The following is a 27,501-nucleotide window of genomic DNA, read 5'->3' on the forward strand; positions in this document are numbered from 1 at the left end:
TGTGGGAACAGTTTGTGGTGCCCAACGTGGGGCAAACGTGGATTAGGTGTGGCGACATTTTCCTTCCCACTCCTTTCTTTTCCAGCCAGGCAAGTCCCATCACCTGAAAGTGTCTTGTTTTCTGTAGGCATGCAGCTGGTCATGTACTCGGTGAGGGAAGCTCTCCAGGGCAGGCCTCGCTGGGTTCGGGCAGGCCAGGAGATCTGCTACTACAAGTAAGTGCACTTTTGGTCAATAATTTGTGCCTTCCTTTCTCCACTGTTTCTCTCCTGTTAACTTTGCTGATGTCATGAGCCTCTTGCCACCAGTGCCCACTATTTCAAATGTCTCTAAATTGGTGCTGGCTCAATGTCTTGTGTGCCTCCACTCTCAGAAAACAGCCACAAGTGAGATCTCACTATTAGATGCCAGGGAATATGCAGAATTCCCTTGCCCAGGAGGGAGGAGAGGGAAAGGAGAAGTTGTCCCAATTTCTATTGTAATTTTTTGTTTTTTCAGGGTTGAGGTGTAGGGGGGTTCAAGGCACAGGTTATCTTCTCTCAGTCTGGCATCTCTCTACAGCAATTTGAGTCGCTATTGCATTTTATTTTAAGTACTCTTTGCTGACCATCACGCACCTGACCTTAACCTTTTCTTCCTCAAGAGCTCACAGATAGGGTGCAATGGCTTCTCTTTACATGTCTGTCATCTCTGACTTCTCTGAGTATGGGCAGACTTTTCATGCTGGATACCATTACAGTGGCTTCCCATATCATTAACAAGGCAGCTATTGTGCAGTGATTAAACAGCAGCTGACTTCCAAGATTAAGCCATGATTGTGCAATTAAGCCAGTAATCAGATTCTTGTTCAGAATGTGTGAGAGAATTGTTTTATTGATTTGGAATATTCTGTGTTTTCTAGCTGTACATTGAATTATATGTCAACATAATCATCTAGAATAAGTACTTGTCTCTCATTTATTGTGTGTTCCTGGTTCTCACGTACTTTTGTATACACAAGAATGTGCATGCACACACATAAATACATTTTCACCTCTACTGAAACTTCAGTGGTTTTATTTCACTGATTATAAAAGTTATTTTCAGCCCTTAAAAGTTGCAGGGGGGAAGAATGTGAAGCTAGTGTGGTTGGGGTTACTCAGGCTTTGTCTCAGAAAAGGAGATGCGATTGCTATAGTGATATCACACTGTCAGTGTTTTGGGGAAAGAGCTCACTTCAGTCCCATTCACCCTGGTCACAGGTATCCTAAGATGGGGCTGCATATTTGAAGGGAACCTCATCCAATTATTTTTACCAGGAATTTTTAATAAATATGGGAAGAGAGTGATACACTTTCAAAACTACAGAGGAGCCCAGGGATGCCTTTAATTGCTTTTGCAGCAGGGCCTGTACTGAGAGACACCTCTGAGCTGAAGGACAGTGGGAGGAAAAGCTCACTGGTGAGATGTCTGTGTGAAGCAGGTTGGCTGATCCTTGGCATTTATCTTCCCTGTGGATGGGGTAGTTCACTCATAAAGATGAATGTTGTGGCACAGCTGTGTCACTGTGTACCTTCCTCATATGTCTCACAAGAGTTTTTATGTTGTGGAGAATACTAGCAGAGCTCTTGTCAAAAAGCAGCTGAGTGACACTTCTGCTCTATTTTATTGCCTCTCTGTGAAGTGACAGGATACACCCATGATAAACAGTTGCAGTTACAATAAGATCATCTAATTCTCTTGCTGTCTTGGCAGCTTTTATGCACTGAATAATACTCTGTTCTGGCAAATTAGTTAAGGAACAATGGCAGCTGAGTGTTGAATTGGTGACAATGTGCTTGTGCCTTTGGTTTCATGGCTCATTCTAAGCATATTATCTAACCTCCAGCTTTTTCAGACAGTAGTCAGGTCAGATAGTAATGAGGTACATGGAGTGTTTTGTTCTCACATCAGCACTAAAAACTTGGCTGTTTAGTGATCATAATGATGTCAAAACTAGGTCTTCTCTTTTCAGCATCTTTATAATCACATTAGATGAAATAAACATCATAACATTACCAGGTCACTTCTCAGCTCTAATGATGTCTGTGAGAGGGTGAGACATCAGTCTCACTCTGAGAGCACCTGGCCTTTGCAGTATGCCTGAACACCTTAATGGCACAATGGCTGGGGGAATATTTATTCTACTTCAGCTGGGATTCTGCCTGGAATATTGGCAACAAAAATACCTTATCATGGATTTGCCCTTTGGAAAGGAAGTTGTGCTGTGCATTTTCTGCTTTCCAATGTGGCAGAGCCCAGAGTAGCAGCCATGCCCAGTAAATTGTTAAATCCTGTTTTTTATGGTATGAACCAGTGTGTTATTAAAGCAACTTGCACTTAATAACCACACTTAGAGATGTAAAGAAGACATGGAAAATGAGGACACCAATACCACTTCCAGGTGGGAAGTACAAGGGAGTACAGCAATAGAGTAGAAGAGAGAAACATTATATTTTCCCTTTGAAGTCTGTTTTGAAGTGTCCCAAAAGATGTTGATACTTTCTGTGGCCACTTTAGTCTAAGCTGAAAATGCCATATTCCATCACCTAACAGTGCTTTTTACGACGCCAAAAGGAAAAATTGCTGCAGATAGGAAGTCTAAAGATCAGATGGCCAAGAGATATTGTTCCTGAATCACTTGGTGCTATTGAATCCCTCAGTTACAACCCAGCTTCTTTTCCTGCCTGCATCTTTATCCAAGCTGCTTTACCTATGTCTGTTTCCCTACCTACAAAGGCTGGAAAATTAGAGTCACTTATCTGCCATCCGAAGAATGGAATCGATAAATGGGGAAGCGTGTTTTAATCACATAGTGTTTGCAAAGACTTTTTTTTTAAGCCCAGAAAATTATCTTGCAGAGTCAAAGATGAGTAGTATTGTAATTATTATTAATTAACTCTTCATCACTGCTATGCTGGAAATACAATATTTGTGTATTTTTTTCTGAAGGAGAGCAGCAAGCAAAATGATTTCACTACTACAACAGGACTGAAAGGCAGAGTAGCTACAGCTTACATGTTCATTGAGGAAACTACACTTTGGTCACTTTTTTTTTTCTTTCCAATAACCACTGTGTTGGCTTCTAGAAAGCATGAGAGACTTTCAACATGTTTTTGAAAGAGAAGACAAATAAGGTAGTGGAGACCAGATGTTTCCAGAGTCTTTTATTCCTTTCTTTTTCCTTGCTTGTTACTTTATGCTCCATGCTGATATGGTAGAGTGTTGTGATGAAAAAGTGGTGAGGAACTAAAGAACATCAATCTGGTGGAGGAAAAAGGAAGCAGTAGAGCTCTTTTGCCTTGACAGCAGTAGGAGAGGGAGGCACAGAGGAAAATGTTATTTTTTTTAGGTTTCTTTTAAAAGAATTCAGAGCCGCTGCTTTGTGTGATGGATTGTGAGGAGACCAGATTATATACAGTAAAAGTACATGGCCATTTACACTGCTTACACACAGGGGGTTTTTCTCTCTAATGCAGGAGTGAAGAATAATGAAGCGTCCCAAAGCCTGTAAACTTCCTGTTACTGCCAGCTAGCTTGCTATAGATTGAAACAGATGTCAAGAAGTGATTCAAAAGCCTGGAAATGTCTTTTCTGGGTGGGTAGTTAGGTGGAACAGCAGAGATGCTCGGAACAAGGATGAAATGCTGCTGAGCAGCACTGAGGGAGTTGTGCATCCCTGCCCTCAGGATCAGGTCTGAGCAGGCAGGAGTGAGAAACACTGAGCTACAGCATAGCATCAAGGTCAGAGGGATCTCCTGCTGCAAAACCCCTGGCTTCAAGTGGCCATTTTGCGTAGGAGAGGACACTTGGCTACAGAATCACACTACAGAGGGAGAAGCCTTTACTCTGGAGTGTTAGGGACAGGTGGGAATGATGTACATGTGAGATATTTGGCAGTACCTGCCTGCAAAGACCTGCTTCCTCCCACACCTCTAAATACAAGTGTGAACTTGGAGGGGAGGAAGTGGAAGAATTCAGCACTTTTGTGACCACTCTTTATGAATAAGGTGGTCTAACCTTCCAAGTGACACTGAGTATAATAGAGGCCATGGAGATAAGCATTTTCCTTCTGCACCATGCAGGAAATGATTCTTAATTATCCTTCATTGTCAAAATTAGCAGGAAATATATGTCATTATTCTGACTTCAAAAAATACCAGACTTTAACCCTCAATCCAGTGAAATACATATATAAATGCTAAGTACATGTTTCTGTATTTGTGGGTTTATTGAATTTTTTTCCTGAGTCTCCTTGTCCAGTATTAAGGTCCTTTATTTGCAAAGGATATGTTGGGGTAAAGGGTTCAACTAAGAATAAAATCATAGGCTTTTCAGGTTTCCACTGTGGCTCGGTGTTCCTGCACTCTCTATTGATCCAGTCGGTATCACTCACCCCACATGTTCCTAACTATTGAATTCAAGTAAAAACCTAGCAGCATTTATTGTCTCTCCCTTATGAAAAAGAGCTGATTATTTTGGAGAATTTGACAAGAATAATTATCTTTTCTCTCCACCCCTTTGAATAAAAATGAACAGCAGCAAAATAAACTAGTATTGTAAAATTCAGGAGCTGAAATTGCATCTTTTTGTTGCCTCTTCTATTTTGCATCTTAATGCAACATTGATGATAACATTTGTCAAAGAAACCTCACAGTCCTTCAGAATCAGAAGGTTTGGCAACAACATAATTGGTGCAATGTGGGAAAAATATTGTTTGAAATGTACTTATGGATGCAATATGCTCTGAGGCTTCTCCCTAAAGTGCATGATTTGTCACTTCATCTCTGCTGAAAGAAAACTTCCCTACTCAGCCTGAAGTCATCTCTTCCTCAGAGGAAGTCTCCTGCAAGAGATCAAGTCCTGACACTAGACTGAGAGGAGCTTGCTATAAGATTTTGTAATTTTATTGAAGGCAGTGTCAAGGATTTGTGTGCTCTCAGACCTTGTCAGTGTTGACCAGGCTCACCCAGAGCTCTGCTGCAGTGAGGTTTCAGCTCAGTCACTGCTGTGTCCCTGTTGCTGTGTCCCTGCTTTGCTACACATCCTGATCTGGATCCCGACACGTGAACTGACCTGCTGGTTGGACCCAGACCTGCCTCACCACCACAATCCTGTCTGATGATCTGGACCTGTGGTGGAACCCCTCTGCTGTCCCCAGGCATGCCCTGATCAGGTGCTGTGGGAGATGACCCTGCCTTGAGAGTTCCCTGCTCTTCTGTCTTCCATACCAAGCTCAGCTCCTTATTTTTTAGGGAGCAACTGGTCCTCACTGCTCCCTGAGAGGGAGAGGCTCAATTCTTCAAAAAAGAGGGATACAAAGAAATTTTCGAGTAGGTCACAGCTGTCAAATCTCTAGGAGGTCACTTCTCCTTCATGTTCAATCTCTACCTAAACTCATTCTCTCTTTCTTCTACTCAGCTAAGTGCATTTGTTGTTATATGTCCTATTTATTATTTATTTTTATTCCTGGAATATCACTTTTCTTCCTATGGTGGAACTGAACAGTTGCTTTGGTAGGGTATTCATATTTACTAAATCTCCAGGCTTTTTGCAGAGTATTTTCTCATGGCATTGTTCAGGGCCATGAATAGGAACCTGCATCTCTGAGCAATATAATGTGGGTATCTGAAGAAATACAGCAGTTTTAGCTGGATGCATAGTTTAAATATGTCTGGACTCTGCTGTATGAGCTACTATTAGCTGACTGCTTCTTTATTTGCATCTTAACAAAACGAAGCATTAATGGATGTTATTTTCCTAGTGGAGTGCTCTCATTCCCCAGCAGCACTGACTGGCTGTGTCCTGCACTGCCAGGTGCAGTTCTGCCTCCTGACTCCCTGCTGGGCTTTGTCCCTGTCTGATGTGGATTTTTCTCTGAATGCTCATTTTTCCCATGGCTGCTTCTAATGCACATCTAGAAGTGAAAAGCATTTACTTCCCTCTTTTTCTTCTTCCAGAAACCACTACCGCTGCAGTGCAGCTGCAGGAGGAGGTGTGAGGGGAAGGTTCTACTACACACTCACCTTCAGCATCAAGTTCCCTCACAAAGATGATGTCTGCTACCTGGCCTACCACTACCCCTACACCTACTCCACAATGATGGTAATACTGACATGGCCCCCTAGATAAGACAATGGCCCTGACAGGTTAGAGCTGCTTGGGTATGTGTAGGTTTTGAGGCACAGAGGATTGCTTTCACACCTCCTCATCCCTGTGAGTGTTCAGAGTCAGGTTGGATGGGGCTTTGAGCGAGGTATAGGGGAAGGTGTCCCTCCCCATGGCAGGGGGGTTGGAATGAGATGATCCTTAATGTCCCTTCCCACTGAAACCACTCTGTGATTGTGATGGTGCAATTGCCTTGTTTACAGCTGCAGCTCCTGCCACCTGCAAAGCCCAAAATGCTGTAGAAGAAATGAAATTTATCTTTGGAATAAGCTGAGCACAAACCTTTAGTGCTTATACCAATCACAATACAGACCAAAGGTGTCTCCACTCACTTGGGGTGGCAGCATCCTCCTCCTGGGGGGCTGGGAAGCAGGGGCCTAAACCTAATGACAACTCAGATGTGCTGCCTGATCCTCCTCCTGACACAGGGTAACAGCCCAGCTTTCAGAGCTACACCCAGTGTTACCAGGCTGCTGGACCTCAGCTGACACTTCACCAGCTCTTGCCTCAGTGCCAGCTGGAGTGTCAGGAGGAATTTGTGACACTCCCACCAGTGCTGTCAGTACAGAAACTAAAAGAATACAACTCCAAAGCATAAATGTAGTTACTGAGTTGTACCAAGTTTTTTGCTGGGCACGGGTTTGTTTTCCACAGCCTTTTCTGTGGAAAGGGGTGGATGGTAAGGGAATTTTCTGGGAAATGCATCCAATGTATTTCCTCTATAATTGATGTAGGGGAGATAGGATGAAAGGAGTGAAATGAATAGTTCTGGGAGTATCTTTGCTTTGATGGTAAAGATGAGAACTATGTTGGTGCAAATAAAACCACACAGTTCCAGTAGATCTGCTTCCCTTTCTTCTCACCTCAGTTTCCATTATAAACACATTTTATTTTGGGCAATACAGGCTGGTGTGGGTTGGTGGAGTTTGAGGTCACTCTGTTTTTTATAATGAGATCAGTTTGCCATAACCAGATTTTGGAGGCTGTGCTTTCCAGGGAGCAGTGTCCTCCACAGGACTAGAGTTAGGCTTAGATTGATTCCCCCTCAAGGAAACCTTTTGTCAACTGTTTCACATTCCATTTTAGACATTCAAAGAAACTGCTTCCACTATCTGGAAGAAAGACAGTCCAGCCTTCAGTCCAAAACATGTCTGTCAGCTCCCTTCTCATCAGTACCTCCCCAGTTACTCCTAAAATTCCCCAGGGAGGAGTGGATGCTCCTGTGGTGGGGTCTGACCTTTAGCCCTGAGGACACAAATATCTACAGTCTGCAGGGTAAAAAACAAACGTGATACTGAAGAATTGGTTGGACTTACTCACCACCATACATTTCACATAAATGCAGTGTCTCATCATTATTTTACTGTTATTGATTTCTATCTTCTGCTGGCACAAAGCAAGAGAGACTTGGAGAGTTTGTGTGCACTGGGAATCACTGAATATCTCACCTGCTCCTGAATGAATGGAATGGAGATGAAAAAGATGTTATTCTTAGGGCTTGCAGGACCAGGTCTTTAAAATTTCACTGTCTTTTTAAATAAAATGCTCATTGAAGTTAAAGGGAATTCTGCCCCAGGAAAAGTTTAAATGAACTCAGACACAATAAGGACCATAAAGTTTGGTAAATGGGAGTTATGGGTGGAAAAGGTTGATAAATTATCATGTCCAGCTCTATCCATAGCAAAATCACTACTTCTAATAATTCTGAAAGGCTTCTTTGCTTAGGCTAATTTAAAATGTCAAGTGATGCACTATACACATTTCCATTTTACTTTTATTTCCACAGTAAATAAACTAAATCAGGTTTGTGCATCAGTAGATTGCATTTTAAAGCATTTGTCCACTGGTGAAGTTTGTTGGTTTTACATATCAATAATAAATTAAAAATGATTATGAACCCAAGGGCTCAATTAAATACATAGTGCTTTGGGGAAGAAGAAAAATTTGTATATGGAGTTAACAATTTTAAAATGTTTTAAAATATCATATATATTTAATGGTTATAGGCATATTTGCAGGAAATATTGCAGAATCCTATTTGAACTGGATGCACTCTGCAGTTCATTACTTCTTGTCCATTAGTAATTAAATTTCTTCTATAAACAGTAATTTATCTATTTTTACAACACAGTATTAATTGTTTTGATATCTAGCTGAAATCTCTGTGGTAGCTATACCCAATTAAGTTTCAGTGGGTATCAGGAACATAAGTAAATGGTGATATTGAGTTCTCTGTATCTATATGAGATTGTTAAATGCATCTAATAATTGAATTTACTTTATAGAGCTGTATTTTAATTGTTTTATAACATAGCTGACTGTAAATTTCAGTTCTGTGTTTATATGGCTCCATTTGGGTTCTGGGAAAGCAGTCTGAAACACTGGTGAGCCTCAAGGTTTGAGGAATAGGAATGTGGTGTCCCATAAATGTGGGTTAAAATTCAACCCTGACACAGAGACAAACCTCACCCTGTGAGGGACATGGAGTGAGCTGATGTGTTTTAGTTATTGTTGGGACAAGTGTGCTCACTGCACCTATTCCTGCCAGCTGGGAGACAACTGGTGTTCCACAACACTCGGCAACACCCCGCAGTGGCATTGCTCACACTCACAATTGCAATGCAAACAGAGAACTACACTTCATCTGCTGTGTGGGTGACAAGTGGCTCCGTGTCTAATGAGGCAATCGTAATTTGTTCCAAAGAGTCTTTCTTCTAAGCTGCCAGTTCTTTTTCTCAAATTTCTCAAGAAGCTGTTGGACTTTAGAATTGTTTAAAACTTGTCATAAAAAAATTGTCATAAACTTTGGGGGTGGGGAGAAGATCTCCCATTTTAAATAGCTTCTTGGAAAGACACTCTTCAAATTTCCCACTACTGATTGTACAAAATGTTGTTTCGATATAAACTTTTTGGCTGCCTCTGATACAGAGTTGTCACTGAGTTTCACTGGCATGTGCTTGACAGCTAAGCAATCAATTCTGTAAATGTTCAAAAGTGGTGGTTTTCTCACATTTCTACAAAACCCTTATTAAAATATGAAGAGTAAATGCTTCTCTTTTGAATTTCATGGATGCATAGAAATTTCATTATGCTAACAAAAGCACCTAGGAACTGTTCAGGCAAAATCATAGGATAGTTTGGGCTGGAAGGGACATTTAAAGGTCATCTAGTCCTACCCCTCTGCAACAAAAAGGGACACCCTCAAGTAGATCATGATATAAAAATAAATATTCTGTGCAGCTTCAGTGAGCTGGGATGCACTGTGAATGGCTTGTGCATCTTTGTGGGATGTAAAAGGTGGTGATATTAACTGGCCAAAGAGAGGAGCTGGGAAGTTAGCAAGATATGAAATTAGTATCAAAAATAATACACAGCTACTGGAATAAAATGAGGTTTTATAGACCATGAACTCCTTTATGAATCTGCTTCCCTGCTTCATTTTCAGTCCCATCTTGATATCCTGGAACGAAATAGGAACCCTAAGAAGGTTTACTGGAGGCAGCAGACGCTCTGCCAGACTCTAGGAGGAAATCCATGCCCATTGCTCACAATCACTGCCATGCCTGAGTCTAAAAACAGAGATGACCTGGAGCAATTCTGTAAGTAGCCCAATGAAGCGTTAAAAAAGATGCTGGTGAGCTGTGCTCATGTCAGCAGTGACAATAACAACCTCTTTGTGAACATGCTGATTTTCTTGTCTTTCTCATTTTGGAAAAAGGAATATAAATATGAGGAATAGCCAATTACGATGCTTTTTAAAAATTATAGGTTTGCATAGAGGAGGGAGGAGAATTGATGCCATTTTGTACTTCTAGTTTCTCTTCAATGATGGAAAGCATTTGAAAAGTTCAAAATAAAATATCTCCTAGGGCAGAAAACTGTGAAATAATTAATTCAACAATATTATTTTTTGTATTTTATTTATTTTGTATTTTATGTTTTCTATTAAAATCATTTATATATTTTGAAGTCTTAAGCTTGAAAAAAAATCCCCAAAACCAAGATAACTCATTCCCAGCTGGACCAGCAATTGAAGTGTTCTGGTGAAATTCCAGCTCCTCCAGTGTGCCCAGTAGATCCATCTGGACACAATATAGCTCTTTGCATTCTGTTTGAGACCATACCGATGTACTGTTTAATAGTAAATATTATAATTGCCATTTTATATCTGGAACTGGTTATTTTTCATTTTGAGAGCCAAAGATTTAGACCTTCAATGGCCTTAAGATATGCATATTTCTGTAACTCAACAGCAAGTGATAAAATTCTGCTTAGCATCACGTGGGTTAGCTTTGATTTTAGAGCCTAAATCATTAACTACTTACATGTAGGTTCATTTTTTATTTTTTTTTTAAATCAGGAACAAGGTATACAGTGAATTTTTTTATGTCTTCAAATATAACACAGGTTGAGACCTTTGAGGCTTGTGAATATTTAAATTGTCTTAAGATCTTTTTGGATGTTTAATGAATATTTTTCATTACCTCACTTAGATACTAGGCTAGAAGAATCCAGAGGGATTCTGTGACATGAACCACAGTTTCAAGTGAAGTGCAGGCTTCTCCTTCTAAACTAAAAAGGAGCTGAAATATGAGAGTTGGTGAAACTTATTGCTACCTTTTTTTTTGTCCAGGTTTAGAGCAGAGTGACTGCAGCTATGCTGACATTACAGTGTAATCATCCACAGCTCATACCTTTTTACTGTAATGACTTGATTACAAATTCAGCTTTTACCCTGGATTAGCAAATTTCTATCATGAACATGCTTTCCTTGGTTGAAGTATTAAAGCAAAATAGCTAAGTACAGGCTACATGGGGAATTTATAATGTGCATGAACATGCACAGGTTTAATTGTGGCTTTCCATGCCTGGCTTGAAGAAAGATTTCCTGCCCTTAAGCACTTTTTTCCCATGATAATGATGATACAGAAAAGCAGTGTTGGGAAGGGGGAGGTTGGTTACCCAAAGCAGCCTTTGGCACGTGGCAGGTGATCACCTGGCCAGGTGTTATTTGCTGACACCTCATGGCAGAAGTTCTCAAGAGGGCAAGTGAAAGTAAGTTGGAGTATTTTATTTGAGGATTGGAGCCACCTGGAAGAGGCATACAGTGAACAAGATTTCTGCCCAAGTGAGAAGCCCTTTCCAGTGGTGGTACAAAGCAAAAGCTGATCTAATGTTTGGATTTATCTCAGCAAGGGCTTGGAATGAGTCAGTCACATGAGGAGTCAATATCCTAAATGTTGGACTTTTGCTCTTTTGGCTTTGAAAGGACTTTCTGAAAGAAATGTTTTGCCATAGGAAAGCAAAACAAACCCAAAACAAAACAAACCAACCAACAATTTCAAGAAACTATTGTGATATAAATGTGGCCATGATGGGAGGCATGGCCATTTTCTGGAGCACTGTACTCTCAGAGTATGTTAGACTGCTTTTTGCAGAGTTAGAACAAAGCCTGTCAGGTTTTCAAAGGTTGTTAACCTGTCTGCAAAGACAAGGCTTGGCTTGCTTATTCAGTTCATTTGCTGAAAGGTTCATAAGGCCTCAATGAACAATTCTGACAGATAATTTTTCTGAGTGCTCTAGACTGTTTAATACACTGCATCTAGGTTAAAACCCCAATTATGTGGCTTAAATCCTGTTTATTTTCAATAGAAATAAGTATTTCCTGCCTTGTGGTAGTACATGAAGCCAGTGGGAGCTTATAGTTCTCCCTGAAATGCCATGAAATCCTGTGCCACTAAACCCTTCCTCTGAAGCATTGCACTACAATAAGATTTGCAAGCTTCCTACATCTATCCATGAGCCCATGGAACCCAATCAAAACAGAACATGTAGAAACTCCAGTTGTCCAACTGAAAAAGAAGGTTTTTTGGGGGAAAGACATTGTCAAGGCAACACAGTTTCCCTCAAGTTTTCAAGACTGTAAAAGTAAACACCAATACTCTTAAGTGATGAAAATATTTATTGTTTTATCTAGTGGAAGAACAGCAAGGCAGCACACCATGTTTTATGCTGTGGGGATGCCTGTAGGCAAATCTGAATAATCATGTATGTGCTTATTTTGTTTGAGTAGCTTGGATAATTATGGCTTTTGGGGATGCACTTAGTCTAATTTGTGCTGCTTTGTGTGGCTTTGATCAGCAGTTACTTCTCAGTTTCCTCATTTTGTATGACATACCCATCTTTCTGTGAAGTGTTTTGGCTGATGGAAGGACCTGTTTGTCAATGTTTTCCATGCTAAAAAACATAACTCAAGAGCAGCAACTTAGAGCTAAATATGAACAGACCAAAAGGTGGAGGATTTCTCTGCAATAAATCGTGTGGCTTGGAGCAGTCTCCGTGCATGGGTATTTTATCTTGGGAAGGAACGTGGAGCTCCAGCACTGGGGAACTTGGCACATGGATAATGAATAAAAATGGACAGCCCTCGTTTTTTCCTTCTGATTCAGGCCAATGCATAGTTTTCATTAGCTATAGTCATTTTGATTTCCTGTCAAATTTATGTTGCCTTTGTTACATGTGTTAATCTGTACCTTAAGAGTTTCTTTTTAGCAATGCCAGTGGCACAAATCTCACCAGGACTTTGTAGCTCATGCACATGATCCTACTGAAGTGGTCTAAATCTTTCTCAAATATAGACATGCAGGGATAAGGAAACATCACAGATAAAGAGGCATTGGGTGGGTGAGGATTACTGGGAAGGCAGCAGGGTCAGCCTGGTAGGAGTACAGTGGGAAGGAGTTATTTTGTATTGGAAGTTCCCAGGGAGAGTGAGCGCATGGCATCCTCCGTGTCAGCTGTGCTTTATTTCCCTTCCTCAACTCTTTCAGATTGCTCTTGTCAGGCTTTTGATTAACGTGGTCCTAGGATGCTTAAATTTGTCTGAGTTAAATTTATTAATGCGCACCTTGTTAATATGAAGCGCAAGCCATGCTGAAGGGAAGAAAAATGGGCTACTTCTTCTCTTCATTATGACTTGTTATGGTGAGGCTTTGATATTCACTTTAGGCTTCTTTATCCTTCCTCTCTTTATATCTGCCCTTTATATGACAGTGGTGCACTGAATAATTTCTATTAAATGTTCAGAGATTGATATGAAGACAGAAAGAAGTGAGCTGGGAGCTCTTTGGCTTCCTGTGCTTTTTACTCTTGTTCATGCAACCACTCGGTTACATCCAGCACAACCTCCACTCAAACTTGATCCATGTTTGTGGGTACCTGGGCCTGGTCAGTGGTCCTTGCTGGGTTCTGCAGCTCCATAGACTCAAACAAATAGAAACTGAGAGGGTCTGTCTTGTTTCTTGTAGTTGCTGTTTAATTTTCAACTTGCCCTTCTTGCCATCAGATGAAGAAGACTCAGCACCTAGCTGGTACAGATGTCTTTAATACCCATTCTAAGTGTGATATCCTCCATGGTCTTCTGGTAAAAGTAAAATCATTCTGCCTGTGTGTGGGTGACTTTCTGGCTATGTTAAGTCTGCCTGATGAGAGTTAGAGGGGCTTTTGAAGGGAGAGCAATTCCCAACATCTTTCAGGGCATTCTCAAATGATACAGAAACAAGGAGAATGATAAAGCTTCCAAATCTCAGTTTCCAACTCCCTGCCTGATAAATTAATAGGTGTTTTCAGGGCTCTGATTTGCTTCAGTTTGGCACACACACAGAGCCCAGTGAAGGCAGTGTTAGCAGCATGTATGTGTATTCAGTCATAGTTTGCAAACTCTTAATTCACAGTATTATTTATGCATGTGTGCAGTGTGTAACTCCACTAAACTCCCTGGCAGACAGCTGAGTAGACCCTGCAAGCAGTAGGGTACTGTTGTAAGTGACAGAGCAAATGGACAGATTAACTCTTCAAAGAAGTGTAAGGAAAATATCTAAACACTGATGCACAGGCAATGACAAAATTGTCTTCTCATTAAGAAAGTAAAGGACACTGATATGTCGCTAATATTAACAGAGTGGTGGAATTAAAACCACCAAAAGCAAAATGATTGGTCAGAAAAGAACAGTGTACACTCTACACTGCCATGGGAGTGTTTTCAGGAAGTGTTTCCTGGCTGAGTTGGGGTGGGTTTGCTCTCACCTTTAGTTAGAGGAGGGAAGGGGCAGGACACCTCTGAGATGTGATGTAGTGTGGATGCCATTCTGGCTAACACAGAGTAATGACTCAAACAGTCCTGAAGGAATTGCACAGCCCTCTTCCTGGCTGATGGTACTGTTGTCATCCCCATTCATAATAGTGATTATTCAGTGTGTTATGTGTATTCCAGAGTCAACACACCTAATGAGTGTGTCCTTTTAGCCGTGGGTAGCATTATAGATCTGAATTTCGTGGTTTAAAGTTACCCAAATTGTCCCAGATAATTAGCAGCAGAGGTGAGGGAAATGAAACAAAAATGACACTAGCAAATGGATTTACATCTGTGATACCTGTCACTTTGAGTTGCTCTTCTGTCATCATATGTCCTCTTTATGCAGAAACCATTATGAATATTGTCAGAAAAAGATAATGACACCTGCTTATCTTAAATGTAGTCTACTGGGGATTTGAAGCACATTTTTTGTCTAGGCATGTTTCTGAAGAAGGATAGAGTAATGTTTTCAGGATAGATATGGCTGGATGCTCATACCATTGAATGTGCAGCTGCTCCTGGAGCTGGAATGAGGGATAAAGTGAGACTAATGAGGTGTCTTTAGCTGGTCTCATCTTAAACCTATGGAATAAAAAAGACACAGTTGCTGGGAAAAATTATTCTAACATTTCTCAATTTGCTTGTATAAGCTATTTAGATGGTTGTTTTGCAACTCTGATCTTTTCTCAGGAAGAAACAAGCCCTTTACCTTTAAATATAAATTGCAGCAAAGAGCAATTCCTGAGCAAAGAACAGCAGAGGATGTGAATTGCAGGGGCCACTTATGCAGGATACTGGGAAATAATGATCATGTGGAAAATGTACACAGTTTAATTAAGCACATTGATTAAATCAATATGACTCAAACAGCTTAGTGCTCCAATCAGCTTAATCTCATTAAATGTAATTCAGGCCTCAATAATTGATTAATAATGCATTATAGTTTATGAATTATTGACTCCGAGTTATTATAACTGTGCCTGCTCCCCGTGTGGCAGCCAGTGTTGCATGTTAATTATGAAAGGCTCAAGCTCTCTTGAATAACTTTCTCAAACCTGGAGAGGACACATCTCCTAGTGAAACAGGGATCAAATTAATTCAACACCTTACTGGAGTCAGTCCGCCCCAAAGGAAACTGCACTCCTTAAAGGAAGCTCTCATCTAATAATGTGTAAATAAGGAGGTTGAATGACCTGCTTTGATTGGTAATGATCCTTTCAGCAGGCAGAAGGGCTGCCTGTGGCAGTTCATCTGGAGGGCTCACCTGGCATTGTGCTGGCTGGAAGCAGCTCACCCCAGCGAGGACATCTGCTCTTCACTGCCACTGCACGTGCTCCTCCCTGCAGCACACATGCTGATGGACCCTCAGGTCACATCTGTCTGCCAAAAGAGGACCAATCCACCTCCCCTGCACTGTCTGGGTGCTGGCTGGTTTCTGTGGAAACCTCTGATAGACTTTTACAATTACATTTCCACAGTGCTAATGTCATACAAAAAGAAAGAACCATTGCTGCTATTGATGATAATCTCAGGAGAGAAACCAAGAACTGAAGAAAGCCCCTGCTCCTTGGGTGGTCCTTCATTAGATGGCACTTCCACTGAATGAGGAGATGTTATCTCTGACAGACTTGTTTTTGTAGCTTTCTAGGGACTTAATGTGGACCAAATTGTGATCTTACACAGAAAGTGTCCACCAGCATTACATTTCCTTCAAGTATTCCATTTACAGACCTGTTCTGCTTTTTCCTTTCATCAGTTCTCTTATCTCTTCTCCTTATTTGTGATTACAGTTAAAAGTGAACGGATTTTACTGTGTATAGAAATTGATTGAGATGATTATAGAACACTGGAGAAAAACATTTTTTCTTTATCCTTGCATCTGCAGTAATGTGGTTTGTGTCTTTGTATTTTTTTGATTTGAAGATTTTCTCCTAATTTGCAGGGCTGCCAAGCAGAGGTGCTGATTTCTCTCTCACTTTGTACCAAACACTTTGTTTTTGGTGACAGGAAGAGTCAGCTGTTGTAAAAACTGTTATCCTGTTTTAATGCAGCAGTGAAGAAAGACTGAATAAAATTGTCATGTGTTCTACAGTGCTAAATAATTACAGAATTGAGAATATGGTTTTTTTCCACTTGAATAGACAGTTTCTCAAGCTTCTGAAGCCAAAGCAATGCTCTGCAGTTATGCAACACTGATGGTGTGTGCTGAAATTTTTTCAAGATTGTCTTTCAATTTCAAACATCTCTTCTACTTTTTCTTTCTGATATCCCAGTCACAACAGCGTTGGCAGCTCCTTGCAAAAAGAGCAGACAAATTTCTGCAAATCTATGCTCCTGTTTCAGTATCCAGCCTGCTGCCATAAAGATGGAAGCTGGTTGAATGGAATACGAAATTTGTGAGACAGACACATGGCTGTCTGCTGGCTGAGGCCAGTATTTTTCATGATGTATCAAATGCTCTTTGAATCCCAGAGTTTGGTGGAGTGGACTCTGCCAGCACAGCTTTGACACTGTGGTCAGCTTGCAAAATACTTATTAATATATTGATTTCCAGTAGTCAAGGCAGCAAGAATAGACAGAAAACACTGAACAAGGATGCTAAAACTGGGCTTTGAAGCATTGACAATCACAGTTTTTTTAGCAAAGAGAGAAAGTAAATATTAGGGTAATCTCTCACTCTGTCCCACCCTCTGCCTAATATAGCATGATGGCAGAATAAGCACCTTAAATGGGATTATTTGTAGTGTTCTTCATTCAGCTGCCATGTTCTGCATTTTTGAAAATAAAATTCCTTCTGAGATTTGGATATTTTTTCTAAGCCCTCCTCTGCTTAGGGGACAGAGAAATTCTGTAGCACTTTTTTCAGCACTTGTTCAGCTTCCTTTCCTTTGATTTATAACAGTCTTATTTCTGCCCCAAGAGACTTATAACCTTTACATGTCCTTTCTAAATAAGAAATTATCTGATTAAAGGCAGAATTTTCTGGATCTTATCATATCAATATCTTCTTGGTTGGTATAGACCTGGGCTAGAACGTCAGGAGTTGGACTTGATGATCCTTGTGGGTCCCTTCCAACCCAAGATATTCTGTGATTCTCTTAGTAGTGCTTAAGGCTGGCAATGCTCCAGACTTCCAGAACATAACAGCCTTTTCTGATACACTAATGAATTAAACATCTTGAAAATCTAAATTAGCATATCTTAGTCATAATTATTTTATTTCTTGATTGGTTTGTCAAGTGCCTCAGAAGGGTCTTCTCACAGGAGTGTGGTACTACTTGTATTTTTGCTACAAGGCATAGAAAATTATCAATGAAACTGAGAGTGGTTTGGTTGTATGTGTTTCTTTCATTGCTTTGGAAATTTATAGGCAGCTGCTTGGAATATGCCTGTCTTACAACACCCCAGGACCAGCTCTCATTGCAGTGGACCTCCAAGCTTCTATAGGAGTGCTAGGTTGCCCAAACTCTTGCCTTAACAGAAGGGGAAAAAAATCATCTCTCCCTTAGGCAGAAACAGTTCATGAGAAGCCTGCAGGGGTTGTGTTTCCAATGGCCAATCAAGGTATTGAAATGCAGCCCAGCAGAGCCCCCAGGCTGCTTTTACTCACTCAAATGGTGAACAAGCGTCAATCTGCAACTGTTTCTATTATCAACTTCAAATTAAGGTGTGGCAAAAAAAAACCAAATTAGTGTGTATCTGTGAGTGGCACATTTCCCATGGCTGGCCATAAATTCTAGTCATGTACAGTCTTGTGGGGCATGTGCTAAAAGGTCACTGTAGTACTGTGTAAGGCAGCCAGAGAAGCATTTGAACTGAGGTAAATCTCTCCTCAATGTGGCAGAGATAGGCTGTGAGAGGGAGGACATAATTTTAGGGTCAGATTGTCACTGGAGATGGAATATTGATAGGAGCAATGTGCTTACTAAGGTGTGGAGAGTCAGTGCTGGTACCCCAGGGTAAATGCCAAGGTCAGGAAGGAGTTTCTTCATCTGGTCACAATAGTGCCCAGTTATTCACATGTCCTATTACGCAGAGTGGCTGTTTTTCACGAGTCAGAAGGTCTGGAGCACCTGCTGCTGGATAAAATGGGTTGTCTGAAGGCAGTTTGGTTTGCCCCTGGACACCTGTGTTAAAATAATTCCTTCTGGTCAGTAGTGCTGAAGGTGTGGATGGTGGGGCAGTCTGTGGACTGCTCTTGCTCCTTGAATGAAAAGTTCAGTAAGAAGTTCCTCAGGTTCAAGCCTTCTGTAAGGTAAGAAATTGGCACTTTGTAACAGTAGAAATGTGACCAGTTGTTCTCCTTTCTGTTTGGTTGTATCTCCTCATTGATAACTGCTAGGCAAGCTGTGATCAGAGAGTTGGGAGCAGGACAGCTGGCAGGTTGGCCCTGTGGAAGAGTAATCTGTGGCTGGAAATCCCAGGGGGTGTAGCACATGTACCAGCTGCTGTCAGACCCACACAACCACTCCTGCCATCTCAGAGAGCAGTTTTTGTTTCTAGTTCAGTATTTTTTTTTTCTTTTCTGTTCCAGAAAAGCTGTGCTGATGCACAGATTGAGGTAGATACACACTGCTTTCTGATGCCTGACTGTCTTGTGGGAACAAACTATTTTGGATGGCAAGATTAGGCAGAGTTGGCAAAAAGCAAGGTCTGCCACTCTTGTAGCAAACCATAGCTTTTATTTGGGAACTCAGCTCAGGGACAGTTTGTCAAGTCTTGCACGGTTTGTGTTGAAGAACTGCTAGGCTGTGACAGAACCCAGAGTGTGTCCTGCTAACTGGGAGCTCTGCTACTCTGAGGTAGATTTTTCATGATCCTGTGATTCTTGAATTTCTCACTCTAACAATAGGCTTCAGCTTGCACAGGCAAACCCTTCCTCAACACCCAGAGCTAACAGACTGTTGGGAAACAGTGTGGGTGGCGTTACAACTTTCATGTTGCTTTCACCTTTATCTTTCTAAACTGGGAACTTTCTTGGTGCTTTTAAATCTTGGCTGACTGGTTTGGAGAGACTGTCTACTGCATCTGACTTGAAAATAGAAAAGTCATTCAGCTGATACCTCAAGGCTTTGAAAACTTTCTGGAAAACAACAATCTCATTTCTGGATTTAATGTTCCAAGCTATGCATTTTTGTCTGATAAAGGCTGACCTAGCTAGTCATGTATTACAAATGCCTGGAGTTGTTTGGATTGTGTGGAACAGCTTTAGTGCATGTTTGCCAGAGCTGCAAGCAGATAGTTTGTTCAGCTACTCTGCCCACATCCACGCGAGGGGCTCTACAGTCTTGTGAAATGTAGCAAACACTATTTCTATGTGCTGATCTTAATCAAATGCTACTTCTATGTGCTGATCCTAATATTAATCTATCCAAGAGCATTACTGAGTGAGGAGGCACATTTGTAATACATGGTTTGCATTTGTTTTTCTCACGGTTTTGTATCTGGAATTCTGAACACCTGCTATTTCTAATTCCCACCTGTAAGTTGATTTTGCTGGGAGGGTCTATGCGGATTTCTGCCTGACCTGTTTTAACTGAGTTTAATTTCTGTAATTGGAGAATGAGATCCATTCCTGTGTGACTGATGCAGCCAATCTTATCCCAGTAAAACAAGCCAGCAATATGTTGAAAGTAGTAGTTTGCAGACGCCACAGGCTGATGCTACTTGTTGCCTATAACTGACAGATTGTAGAAACAAGTATTTGTGATTAATGGGCTGCAATTATACAGAAATACTAAAATGAAATGGGACTAAAAATACCCCATAATGATTTTTAAAAGGCCGTTCTGTTAATGAGAGGATTTGTCCATCTCTACATCAGAAAGAAACTTGTTAGCTCTCTGAGCTTGCCCACCTGTTTCTAATGCAGAAATAGAAATAAAAACCAGGCGGAGACAGCTGCTCTGCTCAGACTGCAAATGTGCTGATAAGATCAACGAGTTGACGAGTGACACGGTGGATACTGCAAAGTGCACCAGTGCTCCCAGACAGCTAAACTTGGACTTCTGTATCATTTCAGGGCACTTATTATGTGGCTGTAACACTTGGAAAATTATATCTATCAAATCAGCAATGCGCTTAGAATTTAATTTGCTCTATCAATTGCAATTGTCGTGCTACTTAGCTGTGGTGGGGAATAGAAAGTCATTTTCTTTGCCACTTGGCAATTCTTTTTATAAGCTTTTACTCACTTTTTTCCCATTGAATTTGTTTAACAAACTCTTTTGAAGATATTTCTGGTTTAGCCTGGGTACTTTGAAATAATGAGATTAAATTAAATTGGTTGAAATTTTTGCTAAAACATGATGTGGGCAGAGGTGACAAGTCACTGAAGAAGTCAGAATGGGGTTGGAGTAACGTCTTGGCCCACAGATAAGGAAGGACTTGTGGAGGACTTCCCCTAGTCTGAAAACATGTCATGATAGTGATGAAGGTATACCATAGCACTCTGCAAATGTGTGTGTGCTTGAAAATTTTGGGAAGGGTGGATGGGTTCCAGAATGAAAATGACAGCTGATCTTGATATAGGACAAATAACATGAGTGAGAGGGGGCTCTACTGATTATGTCTCAGTGTACAATTCAATTCATTTTCAAAGCTAATGAAAAGAGGAGGAAGTGATTTGAAGTAATGGATTATGTAGAAAATCACTTCCAGGGTGAATGTGGATGGCACAGAATTTTTGACTGGAGCTTGGGAAACAGCTGTTGAGCTTCCAGCTCTGACTGATTTGTATTTTATCCTTGGGCAACTTACTTGCTTTTTCTGTAAATCCTTACCTTTGTAACTTGGAACACACTTGAAACATGTAATCTCAGTCTATGAAGTGCTTCAAGAGAAGATGAGTGAGATGGAATTTATTATCACTGGCATCAGAGTGACTTTGACAGGTCTCCCAGAGGATGTTTGGGTCCCATGGCAAGCACCTAACAGAAGGCTGTACCTAGTGATTGAAGTAGAGATGAAGAAAATAAGTAGATGGATGGGAGGGCAAAATAGTCCTTAAATTCTTTGCTGATCAGGCTGTTCCTGCTGGAAATAAAAATCCAGAGAGGCTTTTTTTGTAAAAATGAGGCTGTACTGGATAATTCAGTGGAAACTATCTCTGGCTTATTTTTTTTCCTTTGTGCTTGCTGTGCTGGGAGAATTTCTGAAAAAATTTCTGAATTTTTTTAAGTCCTTCCTACCCCTGTAGCCCCGTACAGAAGGTGCAGCCAGAGCTGAAGTCATTCTTTTCCTGTCCTGAGTAGCAGTGGACAGTGTAGGCTGTTACAAGATTAGTGTCTCTAGTGTCTTGTCGGCTTTGTCACTTCACAGTGTTGCAGGTCACCCTCACACAACTTGGGAATTGTTGTTGTGTGGAGTAGGAAAGTGCATTTAGCAGAGCAGGCATCGAAGGCCGTTTTTAAGTGCAGTCCTGTAAATCCTGGCCTCTGGCAGCCCAAGCTGTTTGGCTGTGTTTTATGAATCAGGTCATACCGTGTCTGCCACGGCTTCCAGATGCCAAGCTCCTTCTGTGACAGTTCTGTCACGCGTTTTGAGAGGGCACAGAAACAACAGCTAGAGGGTCACCATGAGGCACAACTCAGCTCATGGGAATTGAGCTTCAAAAAGAGCTACTGGCCAGAGGCTGAAAGAGTAAGCAAGAGACAGATGAAGGGCTCTGGGCATGTCAGTGGCTGTGGTGTCCCCACTGTCACTATTCTCCCTGGTTTTAGCCATTACTATCTATGAATGAGTAATAAACATGTAGTGAGGTGCTCATAGTCTGTGTGCTGGCAAAGGTGATGGCCCTGCCAGCTATGGAAAATGCCATAGTCAATAGACTTGAAATGGCACTTACACCCATCAGTGATGGCTTGCTCCTTAATTTCATACCCTACATCAGACCCTTTAAATCAGAACACTTCCAGGATCCTCCTTCTAGCTTATCAAAAGTCTCTGCCACCAGCTGGGGCATCACTTGCCACACAGACACCACAACCTTGTTACCAGCCTATCAAAATATAATGTGAAATTAGGCTCACCCTGATAAAATTGCTGTTTGCACAAAGGGTAGTGCTCCCCATGAGGCCATATAACCTGCCTCAAATGTAATTTAATAATCAGAAATCAAATAAAATAAATCAAAACATGCAAGTGATGCATGCAAACCCTAAAATGAATTTGGATTATAAACAGGCAGTGAGACTGAATGGTTGGTTTCTTCATCCATGAGGGAAGCACCCTGAGTAATACAGAGGAAAGAAATAATTCAAGGAGGTCCTTTGATTTTGAGAATTGATGGGAGTGTTAGGTGAAGGGGTTTTTTTTTTGATGTAAGGCATTTTTCATTAGCTGTATATCCTTGCAGTTAGAAAATACCAGTTAGAAGTCTCTTCATATTTTGAAAACAAAGTATTAATGTAAGAAGCTTTGTTAGATACAGCAGGAAGATAAATCATCTTTGCAATGCTAGCCATTAGCCTGTCACAACCATGATTTAAGGGATTTTCTTCTATATAAATAAGTGTTTCTTTTAAAAGCAGAGCAGGAGATGAAGTGGCTGTGAAAGCTCTGGAATACAATGGTTTTGATATGAGTGTTTCTTACAGCACATTAAGAGAGGGCTCATGCTGTGGATTGGACAGGCTGTATAGAGTGAATGAGCTCTAGTGGAAGGGTTCTGGGGCAGGGTCAGCTGGAAAAGTTGAAAGTTCTGTGGAAGTGTTGGAGTGAAAGTGCAGGAAGGCACTGGGGTTGAGGAAACATCACAGTATCAGCTTTATGGAGTCAGTCTGTGTACTACACATCAGAAATTCAAACTGATTAGGAGCTATCAATTCTGCTGTTAAATTACTTGCATAAAAGAACCTTCTGAAGAACGCTTTTAAGATAAATTTTATCACTTAGGAATCTATGAAGAACTGAAAGCTCTCCTGTATGGAAGCTCCCACTTTTGCAGTGGTACATGGAGTGCCGAGGAAGGACATCACATGTTCCACTTCTGTTTCTGCTGGGGCTGCCAGGACTGCTCTGCAGCCTGACTCCTTTATTCATGAGAACCTTTTTCTATGCTTTGTAGCAACTTGTGGGGATAAAAAGAATATTTTTCCTCACCCTAACCTCCCTACCATCTTATTTCCTCGAACAGATGACTCTTCCTAACTTGACATTCTGCTCCCTGCACTGATTGATGCAGGAAGACATCATCCATTAGCCATGGTTTTGCTGGCATCTGAAGGGAAGAACTTGCTGACCTGAGACAGGGACTGCTTAGTGTGTCTTCCCACAGACTGTTTGAAATTTCTGCATGTTACCTGCTTTATGCAGTGGCAAATTTTGTTCCACCTAGTTTTGTCAAGTACTCTGGGACTCAGATGGTGCTATATGAGCCTGATTCCTTTTTCTTCTTTAGGATATCTCAATAGTAGAACTGCTTTTTAAAAAAATACAGTATGAGCTTAGTTGGGAACTTCAGGGCCCATCTCTGCTATTTTTCTTGAAAAACTTATGTTCTGCTTGTGGTCTGCCACACATGTCATGGAGTCCAGGAGATGAAGGATGGTGCTGCTTGTGTGGTGATACAAGATCATTGGGCCAGCATCAGTTCTGCTCTCTTGATGATCTGATTGAAAGACCTTTTATGTTGACCCCTTATTTGTGTTCTTTTGCTCAGGTATTTGGGGAGTTCATCTAAGACCTTGCCATGAAGACAAGATTCATTATTCAAAATCTGGAGACAGTTTTACCTCATTGATCTCTTGTTTGTGGAAAGCAAGAATTTCCTTTGGGATCAGCTCTAGACACTGCAGTTCCAAGATTTAGGACAGACTTAGACAGTCTCAAGTTAAAAGTCAATTTAGTGATGCCACAAATGAGGTCACCCTGCAGAAGGTTCTTTTACTGTGAAGTTGTTGACATAGTGAAGTGTTAGAAGACTTTTTTGTAGACTTTGTTTATTTTCTTTTTCCTCTGAGTTTTTTGTATGTAAGAAAACACACATTTTAAAATTCTCACAGTTTGCTTACTCCAGGAGAAATACAGAATAATATTTTTAAGAAACATTCCCTGCTTGACTGATTCTGGAGCAATGAGTGATAAATATCAAATCAAGTGAAGACCAAAAATTTAATTTTTACCATCAGAGGCAATCTGTGATGCTTTTTATCTTAACAAAAACTGATATTTTATCACTTTGACAATGAGAGGCTCTGATTGTACTTTCTTTTAATATATTTTACTACTTTCAAGTCATTCCCTGAGGAAGACTTCAAGTCAAGGAGAGATGGATCTGTGCCACTTAAAAGCACAACACATATAAGAATAAACATTACTTTACGCTGTAGGTGGTAGTAGGTGGGTTTAAAATATGTTCTGCATAAAGAGTAAAGAGCTTTTTTTTTTTTTTAATAAACTATAGTGTTTGTCTTCTGTAGAACAGAACAGCTTAAAGTGCTACTTAAAGCAGAAGAACTTAAACTTGTGTTAAAGTGTTAAACTTTGCTGTTATTCCCAGCAGTGAAAGAAACACTGGCAGGTGCTCCATTTCTTATGCCCATTTTAGGCTCACAGGCCTCATTGCAGGTTCTAAGTTCATCTCAGAATGGACAAAATATTGAGATCTTCACCCAATTTTTTTACCACTCCTTTCATGCCTGGATTTGCCAGAAGGAGAATTTAGCAAAATTTGGGCTTCTTAACTGGATCCATTGAGGTTAGCAAAGAAAACAAATTCCTGTTGGGTTATTTCTGTCCCCAGCCACTGCAAGATTACTGTGTACAAAATGACTTCTTGTGCTCTGGGCAATGTGGTTTTAATGTTAACTTCCACCTCTCCACAGGGGAGACTTTTTAGTGTAACTCACTGATATTCAGTGTAAGTGTTCCTTTGTGGAGTTTCATCCCATTAACCCCGGATTCACCTGGGTTTGGCACTCTGAGCAATTCCTCTTGCTCTGAGCCTGCTCTGGGAGCGATGGCAGTGCAGGGCACAGGGTGTTGTACTGGGGCTAAAGGCTGTGTCCTCCACAGGCAGGAGATGGGGATCGAGGCATTGCTCACTGTGTGAAAGCCATTTATTCCTGGAGTGTGTTCTGGGGGCATTCCCTCTGCCAGCAGCTCCTGCCCCACATGTCCATCTGCCGCCCTTAAATCCTGCACAGAAGCTATTAGTGCCATCCACAGAGCAGGGGACATGGCCAGAGGGCAGCTCATGCCTCAGAGTTCACAGCTCAATGAGGCTTTGCCCTGTAGGTGCAAAGGCAGCTTGATCCCTTTAGGGATCAGATACTCAGGAGCCTCTCAGGCAGGGGATCTCACCAGAAGGTGCAGTTGTTGCTCTTACGGTGTTGAAATGTGCCTTGCAAATGAGAAAGATGAGCTGTGAGTGAGCAGTGGGTACATAGAATGAAATGTAAAAGCAAGGGGGGAAAATATTGCTGGTTCGGAGCTGAAGCCTTATTAAAGTCCTGTCTGTCCTATTTGGGCAAATTCCTTCTAAAGTAGTGTATGTCACCAAAATCCCATTAAACTGTCACATAAATTATCAGGGTTTCCTTTTTCCATCACTGTGGATTACCCAGGGAGATATTTTTATGACAATGGAAGCTTTTTCAGTCTGCTCCTCCTGCCTGATTTCATTTCAGATGAAATCCTTCTCTCGGAAAAGAGCCCATGGATTTTATAGCTCTATGGAACTCTGCACTCGGCCTGTTATAGCAGCTGTCCTTCAGGTCTCTGTGTTTTCATCTCCTGCCTGCACCTTCTTTTAGGCATGGGACAGTTTAGGGCAATGTTCTAGTCCTTCTCTCAGTTCAGCTTTTTTGTCTTTGTGCAAAAACCCCAAAGGTGAAAGTCACATATATGCCTGACTTGAAAATACTGCTTTTTACTACTTGCCAGGTCTCAGAAGCCTTGCATCTCTGCAAGACAGTCTACATTTCTCCCATGCTGACTGAAAAATACGTGGATTGATGGCCTGGCCATGGCAGTACAAAATACTTGAGTATCTGAAATTGCCTGCTGCCACAGAACAAATTAAAGCCATAATGTGTGTGTTATAGAAGCAGGGGATGACAGATCCTAGCAGGCCTTCTGACAGATAATCTGGAGCTCCCTACATCAGCCACCTAGATCATACTTTGGGACTGATCTTAGTGGTTGCTGCTCACACCTTTCAAGGGGGATACATGAGCAGAAGCTGAGAAATGGGAATCTTAAGGGTAATAGAGAGGCTTTGAAAGATCATTACTAATGAGAAAAATCCAAGAAATTATATTAGTCCAATTTTGAAGTGTCAAGACTAAATGTACAGGTAAGAAAGAATTTTCCATGAATAATTCTGTTCTGTATGTCAGAAGAAGCCCTAATGATGTCAAAATATGATGGTGAAATATTTCTGAAATATTTCATGAGATATTTCTGATTAGCCACTAATAAGTGGCTAATGGTTAACACGGCTTAAAATGGCTAACATTAAGCAGACACCTTGCATCAAAGAGAACACAGGAGGTGTCAGAGCTGCCTTGTGGACTGGAATATCAATTCCAGCAGCCCTCAGAAAAGAGAGCTAGTTCCAGAGGAATAAGGAGAATCACGGACCAAGTTTCTAAAGGATCTACCTTGACTTGTGTGGCTATAGGCCTCTGCTGGCACTGTTTTGGGTACTGTAGTGGAGATTCTTGGCACAGGACTTTATGAACAAGGACCCATCAGGAGGGAGGGCCAACATTCAGGCACAGCAGTGAGGGCAGTCAGGTCACCACAGGTTGGCTTAGCTGGTAGTAACTTGTGTTTATTTTTTTATGCAGCCTAGTCCTAGTGGACAGGGAGGACAGGTGATTGCAATCTTTTTATAACAGCCTTCTGCAATTTAAAGGTTATTTCTCCTTCCTCTCTATTCACCTTTTTTTTCTGTGTCTGAAACACATTTTGTCCAATTTTTCAGCCTAAGACTTCTAAACATTTTATGATTTTCAAATGATTTCTTCAGTTTTCATCAGTATTTTTAACCTATGGTGGGCATCAGTGGGCACAGGACTGGAGGTATTTGGTTTTGCTCACTGGGTTGAGCAGAGGGGAGTAACAGTGTGTTCCTGGCCTTGGCTGTGACGTTGCCTGGTGTGGCTCCCAGGAGAGCTGCCATTTTTGCAACTGCTTTGCATTACTGTCTCATCTGCTGTAATCCCCTGATCCCT

The 27,501-nt window shown here is 41.1% G+C and overlaps 1 protein-coding gene across 1 annotated transcript in view; it reads left to right on the forward strand.

Moving 5' to 3' along the window:
• The window catches only part of AGBL1 (AGBL carboxypeptidase 1), a 267,540-nt gene that overhangs the window by 69,311 nt on the left and 170,728 nt on the right, over window positions 1-27,501 (forward strand). Inside the window, exons 15-17 of the mRNA XM_058847276.1 lie at window positions 128-215; window positions 5,979-6,123; window positions 9,632-9,785. Of these exons, the coding sequence (XP_058703259.1) occupies window positions 128-215; window positions 5,979-6,123; window positions 9,632-9,785 (387 nt within the window). The remainder of the gene's footprint in view (window positions 1-127; window positions 216-5,978; window positions 6,124-9,631; window positions 9,786-27,501) is intronic.

The sequence above is a fragment of the Poecile atricapillus genome, chromosome 11, assembly GCF_030490865.1.
Source record: "Poecile atricapillus isolate bPoeAtr1 chromosome 11, bPoeAtr1.hap1, whole genome shotgun sequence".
NCBI lineage: Eukaryota > Metazoa > Chordata > Aves > Passeriformes > Paridae > Poecile > Poecile atricapillus.